The 19,031-nt window shown below is 36.1% G+C and overlaps 2 protein-coding genes across 7 annotated transcripts in view; one reads left to right on the forward strand and one right to left on the reverse strand.

Moving 5' to 3' along the window:
- Window positions 1-349: 349 nt before the first annotated feature.
- Window positions 350-6,279, reverse strand: ing5a (inhibitor of growth family, member 5a). Its single transcript, XM_077225855.1, has 9 exons — window positions 6,052-6,279; window positions 4,606-4,885; window positions 4,075-4,146; window positions 3,769-3,935; window positions 3,119-3,230; window positions 2,928-3,030; window positions 2,347-2,482; window positions 2,194-2,255; window positions 350-2,098 (listed from the first exon to the last, which is right to left on the reverse strand). Exons 2-9 carry the CDS (start codon window positions 4,640-4,642, stop codon window positions 2,059-2,061), a joined length of 729 nt encoding a protein of 242 aa, XP_077081970.1. The 5' UTR covers window positions 4,643-4,885; window positions 6,052-6,279; the 3' UTR covers window positions 350-2,058.
- The window catches only part of impact (impact RWD domain protein), a 49,012-nt gene continuing 35,745 nt past the window's right edge, over window positions 5,765-19,031 (forward strand). For 3 of the 6 annotated variants that reach the window (XM_077225849.1, XM_077225850.1, XM_077225852.1), the window contains exons 1-5: window positions 5,765-6,063; window positions 6,133-6,261; window positions 6,671-6,723; window positions 6,804-6,866; window positions 6,944-7,023. In XM_077225849.1, coding sequence (XP_077081964.1) covers window positions 6,019-6,063; window positions 6,133-6,261; window positions 6,671-6,723; window positions 6,804-6,866; window positions 6,944-7,023 — 370 coding nt within the window. In that variant the 5' untranslated portion in view covers window positions 5,765-6,018. Of the gene's footprint in view, window positions 6,064-6,132; window positions 6,262-6,670; window positions 6,724-6,803; window positions 6,867-6,943; window positions 7,024-19,031 lie in introns of those variants that run through there. The other 3 variants (XM_077225851.1, XM_077225853.1, XM_077225854.1) reach the window with 3 other exon arrangements.

Below are 19,031 nucleotides of genomic sequence, written 5' to 3' on the forward strand. Positions count from 1 at the left end.
GTTCTCCAGAATAACAGCAGCTGAAAGGTTTGTTTGAGCTTTTTCTCTACTGTACACACGTGAATCTGCATTTAAGGATTATTATTTCACTTTTGGTATGAAAGGGTCTTTACATTTGCCCAAAAATATAACTTTTTTGTCATAAAAAAAAAACAAGCCCAGCCCAGGTGAAAAAAAGTAACGTAACGCATTACTTTTCTAAAAAGTAACTAAGTAACACAATTAGTTACTTTTTAAGGGAGTAACGCAATATTGTAATGCATTACTTTTTTAAAGTAACTTTCCCAAATACTGATAATCATACTAAAACATCACAATACTTGACATACATTTCAAACAACAAGACGACTTTTAATGGTAAATATTTATTTGTTTTTACGAAAAGCTGTACGGAACATATATCCAGGGATAGTTAAACATGAAAAAATAAAACGCTACTTGATTGTCACACTTTCAACCCTGTGGATTCTCCACCCACTACTGATGACACGATAAAGACGTACAGGTACGTGTGTTCAATAAGGTAGTCTCACGTCAATATGATAGAAGTAATATTTCATGTTTTATATTTGGATCACATATAGAATCGTAAAATAACACGAGCAGCGTTTAACACCGCTTAATCTCACTTTGGTAGATCCTTCTCGACATTTTGTTTGCGGATTAAAAACGGCTTCGAATCGGGAAGCGACGAGCCACAAATGCCGAGTCCCGTCGATTAAAAAGTGCATCGAAGCGGCTGGGGAAAAGACGGCAGATACTGCCAAAATCACGCGTTTAAAACAATCAACAACAAGACGTCGCACGTGTACTATCGCTTTGAAACGCAGTAGTTAATCGCTTTGAGTTCGGCAAAAGATTCTCGGAAATAAAGGGAAGAATGAAGCGGAACTTGATTGTCCAACTCGAGCGGAAAAGCCTCAAATGACGGCAGTTATACCTCAGGATACTATGGGTTATTATCTGCAATTGCACGATTAGGAACGATTTAATATCGAAGCTTTTCTCCACAACAGAATTAAAAAAAAAATGTAAAAGTTAATTGCAAATTTTATCCCACAATTCTGACTATATAAAATGCAATTGCGAGTTTATATCACGCACTTGCGAGAAAAAAAGTCAGAATTGTGGAATAAAAAGTCGCATTTACCTTTTTAGACATGCTTCCATTTTTAAATTGTTCCTAATCGTGCAAAAAAAGTTAATATCTCGCAATTCTGCCTTTTTTTCTTGCAATTATGAGTTTATATTGTGCAATTCTGACATTGTTATTCTGACTTTCTTGTACCGGTAATTGCAAGTTTTACTTATTTTCTCAGAATTGCGAGATTTAAACTCAAAATAGCAACTAAGTCAGAATTGCACGAAAAAACGTCAGAATTGCGAGTTTATATCGCGCAATTCTGCCTTTATAACTCGTAATTCTGACTTTTTCTGGCAAATTACGAGTTTATACACAACGCAATTATGACATTATATCTCGCAATTATCTTATAAATTGTTTTATTCCATGGCGGAAACAAGCTTCCATAATTAAACACTTTATTTGCACTTCAAAGTTTCGCTTCTCTCTAACAACAGAGAGAGTTTTAAAGCAAATCGGTAGTTGCAGGAAAAGTAGTCTTATTGGACTTTAAGTGGAAGAGCAAGAAATACAATTGTACGTTGGCTGCCGAATTCAGCGTCTTAAAAGTGAAATTGCGCCGAACGACTTGTTGCTGCGCTAAAAACATTTCATGAGCAAAGCACAAGAGTGATAGTTTGGATGCTTGAAGCTTCATAAAAATAATCAGTAAGTAAAGAGAGGAAAATATATATATAGCCTATATCATATAATACATCCGAAATTGCCTAAAAAGACGATTTGACAACACAGAATGAAACTAAAACAAATGGAAACATTTCAAGTACTTTGAAAAATAAAAACTTTGTTTTCTCGTGACCCTCATATATTTCAGCATGGCCATATAAAGGAGTATATATTATCCTATTTTACCACTTCGACAAAATACATATATATGCATATGTATATTCATATAGAAATGTAATCTCAACATCTCATTTTTTCTTTCGATCCTGGATGCATCGTGGACAGAACCTGGAAGAAAGAAAGAAAGAAAAGCTGTTTGTTGATCTTCAAAAACAAAGATATCGACGAATCCTCATTGAGTAACTCTAAACAGATCGACGTACCATTTCCCTTTGGGTTTTGTTGTCAGATCAACACAGGCGAAGTGAAACCACTCGATGGGACACTGTTAAGAAAAGCGTTTTTGTGTGTTTGTTAAAGAAATACATGAGGAAAGGCTATAAAAACAGTTTAAAGTGAATGACATGCGCTCGTACATCCATGTTGTCGCATCCGATCATTTCTCCATATGACACTTGGTGACACAGGCAGTACGTGGGTTCGTTGGGATCCACAGGCATGTCTAAGACGTCTGATGGGTGAACTGGTAAGACGGATTCAGAGAACTCAGGGCTGCGGAAAAAAAAGTGGAAATAGTAACGTGTCCATCAAAAAGTATGTGGAAAATTGCATTAAAATCAGCGTTTCCATCGCATGTGTTCAATTAAACCAAATCATTCTGATGAAAGACTTTGACTCATGCGTTTCAGAGCCACTAAACCAACATTTGAGATGCTGCGATGTGATTGGTCCGCTGGTTACTCCAGTTATCCAATCACAGCCTCTGTGAGGCTTATGTTGTGAATCTTGGGATTTATTCAGTGTTTCCAATTTAGCGCATTCGTTTTTTCATGCGCATTTTTAGAATTTATGTGCATCTTGGATTTTAATCCTGCGTTGTTTTATGAGGTATTCCAAAATTTGCATAAAAATAGGTGGAAGGAAACAAAGCTAACGCTGCTTCTTACTCATATGATTGACAGGTTTGGGTGAAGTATTTCCTAAAGTTGACTCTTACCCGTTTTTCATTTTCTTTTTCCGCGGCGAGTCGTCGTCTGAAGATTTCCGTCCTCTTCCTTTCGGTCGTCGTTTCTCCTTCAGGCTTCCTCTGCCACTCACCTCTACAGAGGACAACAGTTCATATTTATTTGATCATGTGCAGTATGGCATAAGTTGTATTTGGCCAAAACGAGGCACGTTGGGTCTTACTCTTGGGCGTTCTGTTATCTGGACTTTCGTAGCCGCTGACGTCCAACTTCTCCTTCAGCTCGTTCTCGAAGCGAGCGAGGTCCGCATCCAGCCTTCGGATGTGTTTGTCCACCTAGTGAGAAGAAGCTCTGGGTTATTTTTAATAAGAATACCAAAAACATTCATGTTAAAAAAATAATAATACTTAAAAAAATAAATTTACATTTTTAAAATAACACGCAGTGATTGACTGGACAAGGTTATTATTGTTAACTAAAATTATAAAAAACATTTCTGTTAATTTACTAAATAATTTTAACGAAATTAAAGTACATAAAAAAAAAGAATGTACTATTTTTGACCAACACGTGAAGAGCACCAGAGTGTTAATATAACACAAAAAGATAAATACAGACGCATTAAAATAAAGTTTTGAGGTTCACACACATTTAAATGGATGAATAAATTCAAACTTTTAAATCAAATTACGTTTGTAGATTGCGAAAGCTACTCAATAATTAAATTAAAAAACAGAAAATTATATTTGTTATAAAAAAAGAAAAAACTCTGTTTTCTGACAAACTGAGAATAGAAATTTCCATGTAAATCACACATTTGAAATTCCCTGATATTCCCAGGTTTCCACCCGGTCTGGGAGCGCCGGCACTGACCATCTCGTACGTCTGCATGGCGAGCTGCACTTTGTCGTCGCTGTATTCTTTGCATTTGCTGAATCCGTTCTGAATCTTTTGCAGGTGCTCCACTCTCTGATCGGGGGCCAGATTTAGGACATTAGTGATGTATTCTTCTGCGAGCTTGTCGATTTCGCATTTCTTTTCTGCAAAAAAAACACATCCATCAATTTCATCCATTTACATGCCACTTCTCCGGGACTGGGTCACGATACTGAACGCCATATAATACCCAAAGATGCTCCCTAGATAGACGGCACAGTATGATTTAAGATGTCATCTCACCCTCCGCTCTGTTGTCCAGTTCCCGCATAAGTGTGAAGTTTCTCTGGAGCTCACAGGGCAGGTTTTCAATGCCTAGGGGCATAAGAAATATCTCAATTTAAATTTAAAAAAGTACTGTTTACACTCAAGAGGAACATTCTAGGCCACTATCTTCTATTTATCTAGACAGATACCTGAGTGAAAATACATATACACATTTAAAATCTCACATAACATGACTTTGTTGACTTAGCATGTTGTTAGCATGCTTGCTAACTACTTTCTTTAATGCATTTACAACTTGCTTTGGTTTCACAATAGATGTATGTAAAAACCACTTAAACAACAAAATAAAAGATTCACGAAGATTTACGTACTGTTGTACAGTAGAAAATAAGCTAATCAACCTGTTGGCTTACTAGCTAAAGCTTGCTAATGCTAATCTGACATTAGCCATCAAAACATCCTCAAACTGGACCTCTTAAACACTTTCATCCCGCGTAAGAAAAACATTAAATCCGCTGTATTTGTGCGGATATGAATTATACTCACTATCGAGATAATGTTCGAGATAAATCGCTGTCGCCATGGTGATGATCTTCACTCGTTTCCAGTATGTTTTTCTCCTCCGCCAGCCCGCGTGAGGTGGAACAACATTGGTATGTCATGAATAATTAATGAGGCTGTTCTCTGCTACTGGCTGACAGGGGACGTTTTTGAATGCCGTGGTTTGATTGGTTGGCGATGGGGCTTGGCTCATTAGTGCTCTTACGACGTCACTCCATCTAGATGTTTTTCTTTTCTTACTCCATCTAATTCTAGAGAAAACAGACTAACAGATAGAGATAACAATAAAAAACATTAATATAATTAATTATAATAACATCCAATAAAAAATATTATACTACTGTATCCTATACAATTAATAATAAAATGATTTATTTATTTATTTACATTTTAATGATTTAGAAGCAATATAATACTATCCGATATATAATAACGGAATGGTGATAAAAAATGTATATTAGTAATATAAGAACTTTTAAAGAAATATTATTGATATAATATTTATTGCAAATAACATGGACTCTGTATTCTATTATATTAATAATCAAACACAAGCATGTATCAAACGTATATAATATTAATAATCATATTTTTTTTAGAACTTCAATAATTTAATGTAGCAGTAAAATATTATATTTAATATATTAATTTAATCTACATTGATATGAATAGATAAAAAAAGTAAAAATAAAATAAAATAAAAAAATATTTGTAACAAATAATTCAAATACATGATCAAAATAAATATTATTAATGTAATACGCATTCCATATAATATTGACATTTTATTATATCATATTAATAATCAAATACAATATCAAAAGTATGTATAATATTTTATTAAATTCTTTATTTTTTAGAATACATCGATAATTTAATATAGCAGTAACATATTATATTTAATATATACATTTAAATGACATTAATATCAGTAATTAAAACATTTAAAATAAAAGTAATTAAAATAAAAAATATTAATATTAATAACTTGAATACACCATCAACGTAATATTTATTCATTATAATATGAACATTTTATTCAGTATGTTTCACATCGAAATACGTAAATACATATGTACAATAACACATTGATACAATAATTGATACAATGATACAATAATGATCAGATGCCCACGTGACCTCTATGCTCTAACCCGGAAGCACTGTGCGTGTGTTGTTTTGAAACTTTCCTACTTCAAGACCACGTGCGTTTTATCTGTCACTTTGAATATATAAATGTACTTCTCACTGTCTCCGTCGATCGTTACATTATATTAATATACATAGCCTATTAATAAGACGTATACATATTAACAAGTCCGACTTTAACAGTGAAATCTGTGCGCAACAGGAACTTTTCCTCAGCAGTCATGTGTTGATTTTATTTTTTTTAATTCGATGGACTCATCAGAAGAGAATAATGTCGCTGACCTGCAGTCTCAGGTATATATGACTCGTGTTCATCTGTCAGTTATGATGATGTGATGAGCTGAGCTGATGTTTATGACGCAGATAGAGGAGATTGAGGCTCTTTCCTCCATCTATGGTGAAGAATGGTGTGTGATTGATGAAGCTTCACGAGTTTTCTGCATCAGAATATCAGATGTCACCCAGAAGCCCACATGGACGGTCTGTTTACAGGTATACGAAACATAGATCGAACTCATGAATATGCAAAACCAGTTCATGAATATTAAATACGGCTGTGCACCGATTAATCGCATCCAAAATAAAAGTTTGTGTTTACATAATATATATATGTGTGTGTACTGTGTATAATTATCTTGCATATATAAATACACACACATGCATGTATACATTTAAAAAAATGTGTTATTTATATATAAAATATTTATATATAATATAAATATATATATATACATGCAAATATTTCTAAATATATATACATGCATGTGTGTGTGTGTATTTATATACAAAATAATCATACACAGTACACGCACATATATTACGTAAACACAAACTTATATTTTGGACGCGATTAATCATTGCCCAGCACAAATATTAAATGTATGTTAATGTTTGTTTGAAGATCATACTTCCTCCAGATTATCCGAGCTCAGCGCCTCCAATATATCAGATCAAGTATGTATATTCCCTTCAGTGCAGATATTAAAGAAATGTGCAGTAGATATCCAGTTACTGGTGTGTATTTCTCCCGACAGCGCGGCTTGGCTCCGGGGACCCGACAGAAGGAATCTGTCCAACAGTTTAGAGGAGCTGTATGTGTGAGTGTGTGTCCTTTCACTACCAGATCTGTGGATCTGTGTGGATATGAAATATGAAATGTGATTGTCTTGTTTAGGGAGAATACTGGGGAGAATATTCTGTTCCTCTGGGTGGAGAAAATCAGGGAATTCCTCGCAGAAAAATCACAAAGTGCAGGTAAGATTGGAGAATCTGTCTAGATATGAACTATATATATATATATATATATATATACTACCTTATATATAGCATCAAATCATCATATTATAGTGATTTCTGAAAGATCATGTGACACTGAAGACTGGAGTAATGATGCTGAAAATTCAGCTTTTTTAAATTGTAATAGTATTTCACAATTTGTACTGTTTGTTTTGTATTTTTAATCAAATAAATGCAGCCTTGGTGAGCAGAAGAGACTCTTTTAAAAGCATTAAAAAACGTCCCGCCTAAACTTTTGAACGGCAGTGTATATATATATATATTACCATTCAAAAGTTTGGGTTTGTAAGATTGTTTCTCTTTTGCTTACCATTTATTTGATCAAAAATACAGTACAAATTGTGAAATATTATTAAAATGTAAAATAACTGTTTTCTATGTGAATATATAGTAAAGTGTAATTTATTCCTGTGATCAAAGCTGAATTTTCAGCATCATTACTCCAGTCTTCAGTGTCACATGATCCTTCAGAAATCAGGATAATATGATGATTTGATGCTCAAGAAACATTTATGATTAATATTGATGCTGAAAACGGTCGTGCTGCTTCATATGATTGTTTTCAGGATTCTTTGATGCAAAGAGAGTTAAAAATCACAGCATTTATTTGAAATCGAAACCTTTTGTAAAATTATAAATGTCTAATCCCTGATTAATAAAAGTATTAATGACTTACCCCCTAACTTTTACACAAAAAATGTATTTATTAAATTGTATTTAATGTATTTCATAAATTATATTCTATTAAATCCAATTCTCACTATTAACTATGAGTTTTGACTCAATAAACTCCTAATTATTGCTTATTAATAGTTAGTAAGATAGTTGTTAAGTTTACGTATTAAAGGATCTAGAATATGATCATGCAGAAGAAGACATTAATATGTGCTAATAAGTACTAATAAACAGCCAATATCCCAGTAATATGCATGATTATAAGCAACTAGTTAATAGTGAGAAATAAACCTAAAACTAAAGTGTTAACATTACATTTTAACATAAACTTTTTGGTTGTAGAAACTGCTTTTCCAGAGTATAGTAAGACCTCAATGCCGTGATAATAATGTGCCTGGACAAATAACGTTAATTTGTTGTTTATTGTATTTTTAATAATGATCATTCAGCATCCAAAAGTGTCTTTTCTGAAGTGTGGGATTGATGTTTGACACATAAAGCATTTTTTTACCTAGCTAGCTGGTTTATATACATCATTTATCTACACGATTGTGAGTTGAAGGAGTCAGATGGAGTGTTTCATGTGTGTGATCATGTGTTGTGTTACACTAGGGGGCAGTAAATGGACACACCATTTGTCTCATCTGAAATATTTTATGAGGATGTTCATAATCTTTATTATGCAAAATTGATGCATATCTAAAGTCTGTACAAATAGGTCTATGTCTTGGGTTATAAATCAGGACGTAAAGTCAGGAATAAACACTACCAGTCCAAAGCTTTGGATTTTAATGCTTTTAAAAGAAGTCTCTTCGGCTCAGCAAGGCTGCATTTATTTGATTAAAAATACAAAAAAAAACAGTAATATTGTGAAATATTATTAGAATGTAAAACAGCTGTTTTCTATGTGAATATATAGTAAAGTGTAATTTATTCCTGTGATTAAAGCTGAATTTTCAGCATCATTACTCCAGTCTTCAGTGTCACATGATCCTTCAGAAATCAGTATTATATGATGATTTGATGCTCACGAAACATTTATGATTATTATCAATGTTGAAAACAGTTTTTTACATTTTTATTTCAGGATACTTTGATGAAAAACTGGAGTAATGATGCTAGAAATTCAATGTATTTTAAATTGTCATAATATAAAAAATAAAAAAAAATTGTTTTACTGTATTTTTAATCAAATAAATGATTGTTCGGCTTGATGAGCCGAACAGACTTCTTTTAAAAACATTAAAATCGTACAGATCCGAAGCTTTTGCCTGGTAGTGTGTGTATAGTATTAGTTACGCTAGTCTTTATTCGTTAATCTTCCTCTACGCTCTTACTTTTTAATGTGGTATGTCAATGCATCTTGCCATTGGTTCTTGCATGTCTCGTTGATTTAAAAACACAGGTTGTAAGTACGCACTTTGCTGCGAGTGCATTGGCTAGAAAGCTAATCGTTCAGTCTCTTATCCCGACAGTAGGGTGGGCGGATCGATCCTGAAGTATCGATACTATCGATACTGACGTGGTATCGAAAAGGATCGATCCTCACATAAAAATATCGATCCAAATGTGTGTGTGAAAAAAGCTTCTAAGTTTAAAAATAAGCGAATGTTAGCGAATAATTGTGTAGGGTAGAACTATTTCTCCTAGTCATCTGGATACAAGACGAAACTAATCAATCCCAGAGAGCGTTCGATGCTGGTGCTTCTGTCACAGTGCGTTTGGGAAACGAAGCCTTGCTTAGATGAAAGAGAAACAATCGGGAGTTATTTCGCAATAAACAAATTAAAAGTTTACATAACGGTTCAACATGTTGACGTCAGTAAGATTTGTTTAATGAAATTAATATTTTTATTCAACAAGGATCGATGCATTAAATCAATCGAAAGTGACAGTCAAGGGTTTTACACTGTTAAAAAAAATCTATTTCATATAAATGCTGTTCTTTCAACTTTGTTCATCATGATACATTTTATCCAAAATCATCATGATACATTTTATCGCGCATGCGTCGTGGAAATCTCTTGAACTCTCGTCTCAGGCCCACGAGGAAGAAAAGGAATAGTCGAATAAAGTCGTTATTTATGGGGTTTTTTTCGGAAAAAAAGTATTCTCGTCGCTTGATAAACTTATAGTTGAGCCACTGTAGTCACATGGAATATTTAAACATGTTCTTTAATGACTTTCTGGGCCGTCAAGTTTCATTCCCTCTGGCAGCCTATGTAGCAGTGATCCACCTCTCAGATTTAATCAAAAATATCTTCATTTGTGTTCCGAAGATGAACGAAGGTCTTACGGGGTTGGTACAGCATGGGGGTGAGTAATTAATGACTTCATTTTCATTTTTGGGTGAACTAACCCTTTAAAGTTGGAACTGCTTCATGCTTTAGTAACAGTTTCTTGTTGAATCCGGCATTGAATTCGTGGAGATTCTGGAAGCTGTCTTCTGTAAAATGCGCAGCACAGAGAGCTAAATTACGATTGTAATTTTCAGGAACATAATCAAACAGAAATTTTAGCCATTGTTGACGAACTACAGCGTCCGTTGGAAGCCAGAACACAGAAGACCTGACAGCTGGGTGAAAATAACACACTTTCGACGGCATGGCGACTGCTCTCCACTATAACTCTTCCTCTTCGATAAAGCCGCAGAAATATGGCCACGCCCCCTTTTTTGCATATTCCGGAGGGAGGGTTGGTTATGGGTTAGTTACGTATAAAACCCAGGAGTATCTCGCTGTAGTCCCATTCGAGTCGTTTTTGTAGGCATTAAACTTCCTGATTTTTAAAAGACGATATCTCTGCTTACGTTGAACTTTCAGCGCAGCAACTTTGCAGATAATGTTCATGCACCAACAGCAACATTACACACTATTTAAAATGAAAAAAGTGAAATCGCAATCAACCACCCCTTTAAAGCCTCACTTGGATTTTGTCGTGTTTCCTTGGCTTTTTGTTTTGAGAAACCTTTCGTCCTGGAAACATGATCATTTGTGTATAAAGTGGTGGAATGAGAGTTTCACGCTGTCCTTTATTCGCTCCGGCTTTAAGGAACACAGCGTTCCCCCGGCAGACCAAATTACACATGACCATTTGTGTACCTCGTCGACATCGAGGAATCAAGCAAACGCTCAGGTCTGTGGTTTCATCCGCCCTTTGAAAAGAATAGCAGGCACACTGCGCTCTCCGCGGGAATACAGGCACAATCGAAATCAGGGACACGGCCTGTCATTAACCTCCAGGCAATAGACCCTTCAGCTCGTGAAAAGCTGCCTCTTTTGATTGTTCAAAGCTGGAAGAAGCAACTCAATAACCTGGAAGTTGTAAAAACGATTGCATAATCGCGCTGTAAATGCTGGCGGAGTCCAGAGATTGTGGAGGTCTGAGGAAAAAAAGATTCACACATTTATTATTATTCGTTTAGCTGGCGCTTTTATCGAGAGTGGCTTCCGAATCGGACCATTTATCATGTATATCACAGAGGAAGATATTTTTGAAGAATGTTTATTTCATCCATACAGTGAAAGTCAATGGGATCCAAAGTCGTTCGGTTTGCAACGTTCTGCAAAATATCTTCTTTTGTAACGTTATACTGGTTTTGGAGTGACGTTTTGATGCTTTTTATCAAAAGCAGCTCAAAAACCAATCAAATGAAATCAGTATCAACAAAACTCATGTTGAGTTGAGCTCATTATTTCTGTCTTAAATTATTACATTGTTTAAATGAATACATTTTTAGCTAACTGTGATTTGTAAATGTACATTTCTGAAATACATAACTTAGACAGTCTCCTCTGATAACAGATCTCTGTAAATTGCAATATGGACTTGTGCATTTCCTGTAAAGCTGCTTTGAAACGATGTGCATTGTGAAAAGCGCTGTACAAGTACATGTGAATTGAATTGAATGAAGAGGAAACGCAGAATTTGCATCTGCAGTGCATTTAAATGTATTTACACAGACGGTTTAATTCAGATCAGAGGGACATGAATGCATTCAACATGCAGTTGCAAATGCGTCAATAATGTTTCGATGTTTTATACATAAAACGTACAGTATTGATATTTTGAAATGAAAAAAAGAAAAAGAAAAGAAATATACTTTAAATGTGAAATTAAACTCACCAGTAGGAAGTCACCATTTATGAGCGTGTAAGACTGGAAAAACTTGAAGGACTTTAAGAGAGGGCCACTCTGAGAAAACAAAGGAAGTTAACATTTGAACTCCCCCTCATGCACTATTGAGACGAAGGTCTCACCTCCCTCATCCTAATCTACATTTCTCTCCCCCATTCTTCATCCTGGCAGAGATCTCCCAAACTCACACAAGAATCTAAATGGTTTAATGTGAATGATTATCATCGAGTTTTATACATGTTTGGTATTATTTGAAATGTCTCGGTACGACTGGTACAAATGTCTCATTCCCAAAGAAGTAAACCCAAAAGGTAATAAAGTTCTTAGGAAGTTTAGAAATATCTTCCACACCCTCCAATACTGGAGGGTGTGTCTTTGAGTTAACACCTTCGACCATTTAACTGAATGCTAATTTTCCACTGCTAGCAAATGGTGACTTACAGGTAAAATTCCACTGTGAATGATGTTTAGATTTGAAATGAGGTCTGGGTATATAATGAAACGCAGCGAGAGCTCAGGGCCTTTTCTATATCTGTGATCGGCCCGTGAGGCTGAGAGTTGCGAGACTCTCACGCATTTCTTGTCGGGTAAACTGTTTCCTCTTTGTTCTAGAGCATTTGATGTTTTGCATTGATTATCCTTGAATTGATTATGAAATTGTAATGATACATTTACCTGACATATTAAATTGTGACATTTGATTATTCTAATTGACTTTGACATTATTTGCATTCAAGAGCTTAAAAGAATAGTAAAACATTCGCTCACATTTAATGATGCACAGATATCATTGAAAAATCTTTTCATTTTATGGAGTCAGATGAAACGAGTTAATACATAAGATAAAATGTATTGCATTTAACCAAAAATACTTTGCCACGAGAAAAGACAGTAACACGCAAAGTCCTTCACCGCTAATTCGAATACCGCCATTGGATCGAGTAAGACGGCCTTACAAGCGAGTCATTTCAACCAAACGAATTAATTCGGGAACGAAGCATTTGGCTGTATTAATGAGTGATTCATTGAATCATTCATTCAATTGATTCGTTCATTCAGTAATGAAAAACTCTGGTTTTGTTTGGAACTATTTTCTTTGGCGAAATGGAGCAAAAACAGACAATTGTTTCTAAAATGTTAGTCGGCATTCTTCGAGATACAGAGATATTTTTGCCCCTTATCTTGAATATTCAGTGCATTATAAATGCATTTCAATAGAGAAAAAATCTCTAGGTGTGTTTTTGTAAAGCAAGGGACATTCTCGATAATTTCAGTCAAACAACAATCACGATATTATTTTAGACGATATATATCACACACTCCTATATATCACGAAGGAATATCATTGGATATTCATTGGAAGTGTTTATGTCGTCCATACAATGAAAGTCGTTCAGTTCGCGCGTTTTATTAAATATCTTCTTTTGTGTTCAGCAGAAGAAAGTCATACAGGTTTGGAGCGACGTTTATATGCTTTTATCAAAATCAGCTCAAAATAGGAACATCCCAAGCAATTTATCTTGAAAAATGTGTTTGTGTTTATTTCGTCCATACAATGAAAGTCAATGGCGTCCAAAAATCCCAACGTTCTACAAAATATCTTCTTATGAACGTCATACAAGTTTGGTTGGGGGGAAAAACCTGTTCACTAAAGTCACAATAAAAATAACCCTGTATATACCGAGTGACGCTTGACAGGACCTCCACACCTAATAATAATAATATAATAATAATAATATCCCTGAGTCCGATCTCCATCCTCTCTGGACAACTATAGTTCCTGCGCTTTCCGGCATATTGAAAATCTTACGAATCGTCGCATGCTGGTAAAATGTTGGGATGCTTTTCACACGAGTAGCTCTTTCTCAGAGTCATTTCTCCTGATTATCCGCCTCAAATCTCTCTTGCCTTTGAACATAATGTTTGCCAGAATTATTGCACGCCGGATATTGGATCCATGCCTTTGATCTAGCGTCTGGATAAAGTCGAATTGTTTGGATTAAAATGAACTGTCGCAGGCAGAGGTAGATGTGTTTTTAAGAGCTGCTTCTCTCTCGCTGTCACAGAGATCTAATGGTAATCGATGGAAAGACTCGACAGAGCCGGCGCTGAAGGCCCCGTGAGGCCGGCGCATGTCCACAATTGACCCTGATGGGTTTTGACACGTTTCTCTCGGCTCTTTTCAGAAGCTCTTATTTTGAAACCTTCCTAAAATGAAGGAATTTGCTTCTTCTTGCTTTGTTAGCTCGCATTTTTTGCACTCTAAGGTTGTTTATCTGTGGCGTTTTTTTGACACTTAAATTGTCCCTATTACCTGATATCACACGTCGCCCTGAGAAATCACACTCGTCTCCGTGATAGGCCTCGGCTCTGTAAAGACTCTGAGTGCCGTTTTATTTTTGGCTCAATCAAAAATTGTGGAGGCGGTGTCGGCCTGTCAATCATTTAAGCATGTTGAGGATTGGCTGTCGTGTTCTGGAAGGAGGAAAGTCCAAAAAGTCGGCAAGTGGGGAATTAATTTTTTTGTTGTCTTTTTCTGTTGTTTCTCAGTTTCTCATATTTATCATATAACCAGGGTTTGAAATGAACAGCCGCCAAATGCGGGTAAAAATCAACTGTGGCGGGAAACGCTGTCAAATCACGAGCCAATTTGGCGTCAGAATCTGCTCATATCTGGCACACTTGAACTCACAAGTCACCACACAACAAATAACGGCGCGCTTGTTCATTTGCAGAAGCAGTAGTGAAGATTAAAAAGCATTTGATTAACAGAAACACATTGATATTTATCAACATCCTACATGTTTCTGATGCTCTTTGTCCTGTATTGATCTGTCCACCTAAAACAGATCAATTTGTGAAAAGGATGAAAGAGGAGATGCTGGATGACAAGATTTAGTTTGAATAAGAAATGAGTGTAGGCTATGAAATCCAAATTTTATTATATATAGGGAAAAAATCATATAAATATATATATAAGAAAAATTTACTTAAGATTAACTGTCACAGTTTATTTGACACATAAGAATATGACATAACTATATATATATATATAAATATAGGCCTATATATAAAAGCTGTGACGTAGTGGTTTATTTCCCCTTTTTATTTATTTTTTGGCTAGTTGAAGTCCTGAATGGCCGGTAACAGAACAATTTAGTAGCCAAATGGGTTGGTGAGTGAAAAAGTTCATTTCAAACCCTGCTAATAACTGACCTATCGGTAAGCCCCTCCCCTCGAACACAGATCAGCCAATGGCAGTCGAGTATCAGTTGCACAGGGAATTCGGACATCTTTAGCTTTCAGCGCCATAGAGAAACATGGGAAGATCCGAAGCTCTCATCGTTTTGATGGTGTGTATGCTACAAAAATTGGTATAACGCTGTGTAACACTGATTCCAGGAATCCTGAGAGGATGAGCAATGGAATTTATTTTATTACATTTCCCAAAACCCAAACAAGACAGAGTAAAATGTCTGCATTTAAAGTAAATGCTAACGTACAAACCTGAATAGCTAACATTTCTCACATCATGTGCAGTGTAGGTCACAAACACATGAACGAAGGTCTACATTTCAGTGCCTCTCCATATTAAACTGGTTAAATGTAGATTCATTGAATCTTCCCCTGCGGTACATGAAGAGTGTTGATCCTGGATGTTGTTCATCTGTGATCGAAGCTTTTCCTGCTTATTATTTGATCTCTAAACCTGAACTTCCAAATTAATCTTGATATCTACCATATTTATTTTAAAATCTTTTATATATCCCCTCCATGGCATATTTAAGTCCCACTTGAATGCTCCTTGAATTGATCAAAAACATCTTGGGACGAGGTTTTCATCGTAAGACAGTTAGCACAAGTTAGCAACAGTAACTAAGGGGGGGGGGGGGGGGGGCTTACGATAGTTAAATTCCCGTTAGCATCCCATAATCAGCCCATAATTGCATAGCTTAAGACTTTGATTTGTAGTTCTGTCTCCCAGTAACATGCTAAGATATAAATTACCTATCGGTGATGTGTAAAACAATATGCAAAACAATTCTCGCAATCTACAAATAACGTCAATTGGTTATTCATTTTAATTGGTATTTGTTCCATACAGTGTGTAATTTACACGTGTTATCACAAACCGCCAGACCATAGTCCACTTCCATAGTCGGCCGTATAAATCCTTTAAAAGCTATTGTTTTTTGAAGGACGGCTCTCCCACGCCTTTTGCTGAATGTGATAATTGCGATTTGAATTATGTATGTATGTCAACGGTTTTAATATGCAAATGCGTTTTCGTGAATGGCGCGCTTGAGAGGGAAATGGATCTCCAACTGAATGCAGGGGGAAAAAATGGAAATGGGCGCGTGACTAGCCGTCCTGTTCATTAGCAAAGTCCCATTAATTATTTTAAGCCTTGCACGAGTCTTTCGTAAAGTGCCACACTGCATAAACTCAGATGTGGTTCGAGAAGGACACTCAATTACAGGCGTGTAGGTTGGTGATCGGATCCGACCGCGCTTCATTACAACCTTTTAATAGAAACTAAATTACAGACTGAAGTTGGATTGATAAGTCTTTCTAAGCTGTACTGTCGACTGTTCAAGGTGACAGAATTAAAGGACGTAATCAGGACATAATCGCAGTGGGCTTTAATAGACCTTCACCCATCTGTAACCATTCTGTACGTTGAGTCTTATCACCATATCAGGACACCTACACCTACAAGACGCTTCCCTGCTGGCAGAATCAATCTGAAGGTGCGGTGCAGACGGGAATCCAATGCATGAGCGGCGATGAGAAACCATCAGGACTGGACGTGTGTGTCCTCGGGCAGAACGACTGACAGCAGTGTATAGAGGTTTGCTGGACTAAACACACGTTTTTCCATTCAATTTGACTGTTTTCATTAAAGTCCCTCTTAGGCAGTCATTTTATCCTTTAAAGGGGTCATCGGATGCAAAATTCACTTTTATATGGTGTTTGCATTTAAATGTGTTTTTGCAGTGTGTGGACACAACCACAATCCATACAATGAAAAAAATCCATTCAGTTTTTTTTTTATCCTCAAAAAGCCTAAACACACTCAATAATCAAGCTGTTTGGATTTTCTGAGCAATATGATGTCATATTGCTCATGCTCCGCCCACGACCGCTGACGGACTGTCCCGTATTAGAATATTTCCCGTATTAGCATATTTCCCATATTAGCATATTCCCGCCCTCAGCCGTTTGCATACGGTCCGCCAAGGCATCACTTTAGTGTCTTGTGTCGAGACACCTGACAAAAGAGCAGCTGCTCATTATCATTTAAAAAGACATACACCGAAACGGGTTGCTGTGAACAGAGCTGTTTTTGAGGAGGTAAATTTAACCAAAGTATGTTACAAAATTTACATGAACACCCTAAAGAATCATACCAACCTGTGGAAAATGGGCATCCGAAAACCCCCTTTAAAACTCATCTTCGATCAACAAAATGACACATTTAAAAGTTTTTTTCCTTTCTTTGTGCCTTAAAATATCTTGAATGTAACTCGACACCCTTGCCTCATTTAGTATGCGTGGTTCTATGAATATGCAAATGAGCCCCGCCTCCACTCACTCACTCAGCTCAGAGATCCACTCGTTGACGATCACACGTTGATCTGATTGGTTACAAGGTAGTTTGTGACGTCGGAAACACCAGCGATTTCAAACCGTGTTTTTGAGGCTGTCTTTAGTTCACTGCAGTTTTAAGGAGAAAATACTCAGCAATGCTGTCGAATTATGAATTTACACATGGTTTGTCTTAAAGCATATTAAAAACACCACATAGACACAGAAACAACATTAAAAGCTGGATTTTCACCACGGGGAGACTTTAAAAGATAAGTTTGCCGATTTTTAACCAGCTTTGTATTGTTACAATAGCTATCCATGTGCTAGAGAAAACATAATCGCCACATCCTGGCAAACTGCCGCCAAAATATCCATAGTAAAAAATGTAAGTTGCTGCTACTGGCTTTCCCCCCCGACATACTAAATAACGAAGATGTAATGCAACAACAAACTCTGTCGGATAGGGGTCCAAAATCCAAATAAGGTGTTTACATTTTTTGGCAAAAGGGAACGACATCGCTTTTTCTAAATTTTTTCTTGTCATGTAACACAAATTTCATACATTGTTTGCAGTTTTTTTGTGCATATATTTCAGAAATTGTTTGCATAGACAGCCAATTTTTATTAAGAGCCCATTGTGAATGACCCCTTTACATTTGAAGAGAAACATTGTAAAGGGATATAATGTTGCTAAATAATGGTTTCTCTTATCATTATTTGCTATGCTCCCTTTGATTCTTTATTAGGCCGCAGCAGGCCCAATTTCACAACACTAAACTTTGTTGTAATATTCGATGCAAAGGTCAAACTAATTGATCAAAGACTTCACATATATTGGCTTAGTGGTTCTCAGGCAGCAAAATCAATGCCCAATTTCTAGTATGAACCAGGCCTAAAGTCTCCCTGTGGTGAAAATCCAGCTTTTAATGTTGTTTATGTGGTGTTATTAATATGCTTTAAGACAAACATGTGTAAATTCATAATTCGACAGCATTGCTGAGTATTTTCTCCTTAAAGGGGTGATGAACTGAGAAATCAAATTTTCCTTGAGCTTTTGACATCTAAGAGGTCACCATATTATAAGAATATCCTGTAAGTTCAAACTGAAAACGTCCTTGTTAGTCCAATAAATGCTTTTATTGACACCAGGCTCAGCAAACGACTCGTTTTTCAAACTGGGGAACTATGACGTCAAAGAGGACAAAACACCACCCCCGCAGAAGAAGATCAACGCCTACTTCAACACGGCCGGTTTAGCCCCGCCCACCGATTCGCGCATTACACGCATAGCTAAATAACATAGGCCTACCTCGTGATGACAAACCGGATCGAGCTACCGAGCAGTAAACATGCCGTTTACTAAATATTGTGCAGTGCCTGGTTGTGGAAGAAGACAGTCGCTGCATAAGCTTCCTCTGGATTCCAATAGGAATGCATGGTTAAAATTTATTTTTAATGAGTTTCCAGCTGATGTGGGTAAAACATTGTCCGTTTGTTCGCTTCATTTCGCCGAGGACTGTTTTGTAAACAAGACACAGGTCGAGACAGGATTTGCAGACCGA

The sequence above is a fragment of the Siphateles boraxobius genome, unplaced genomic scaffold, assembly GCF_051911475.1.
Source record: "Siphateles boraxobius isolate OS27281-9 unplaced genomic scaffold, OSU_SipBor_1 13, whole genome shotgun sequence".
Lineage (NCBI taxonomy): Eukaryota > Metazoa > Chordata > Actinopteri > Cypriniformes > Leuciscidae > Siphateles > Siphateles boraxobius.

Excerpts from the sequence above, each read along its gene's own strand:
- ing5a (XM_077225855.1), bottom strand. The coding sequence starts at position 4,642 with ATGGCGACAGCGATTTATCTCGAACATTATCTCGATA. Across the intron at positions 4,147-4,605 it reads TCTCGAACATTATCTCGATA|GCATTGAAAACCTGCCCTGT; the intron begins GTGAGTATAATT and ends TTATGCCCCTAG. Across the intron at positions 3,936-4,074 it reads ACTGGACAACAGAGCGGAGG|AAAAGAAATGCGAAATCGAC; the intron begins GTGAGATGACAT and ends TTTTTTTTGCAG.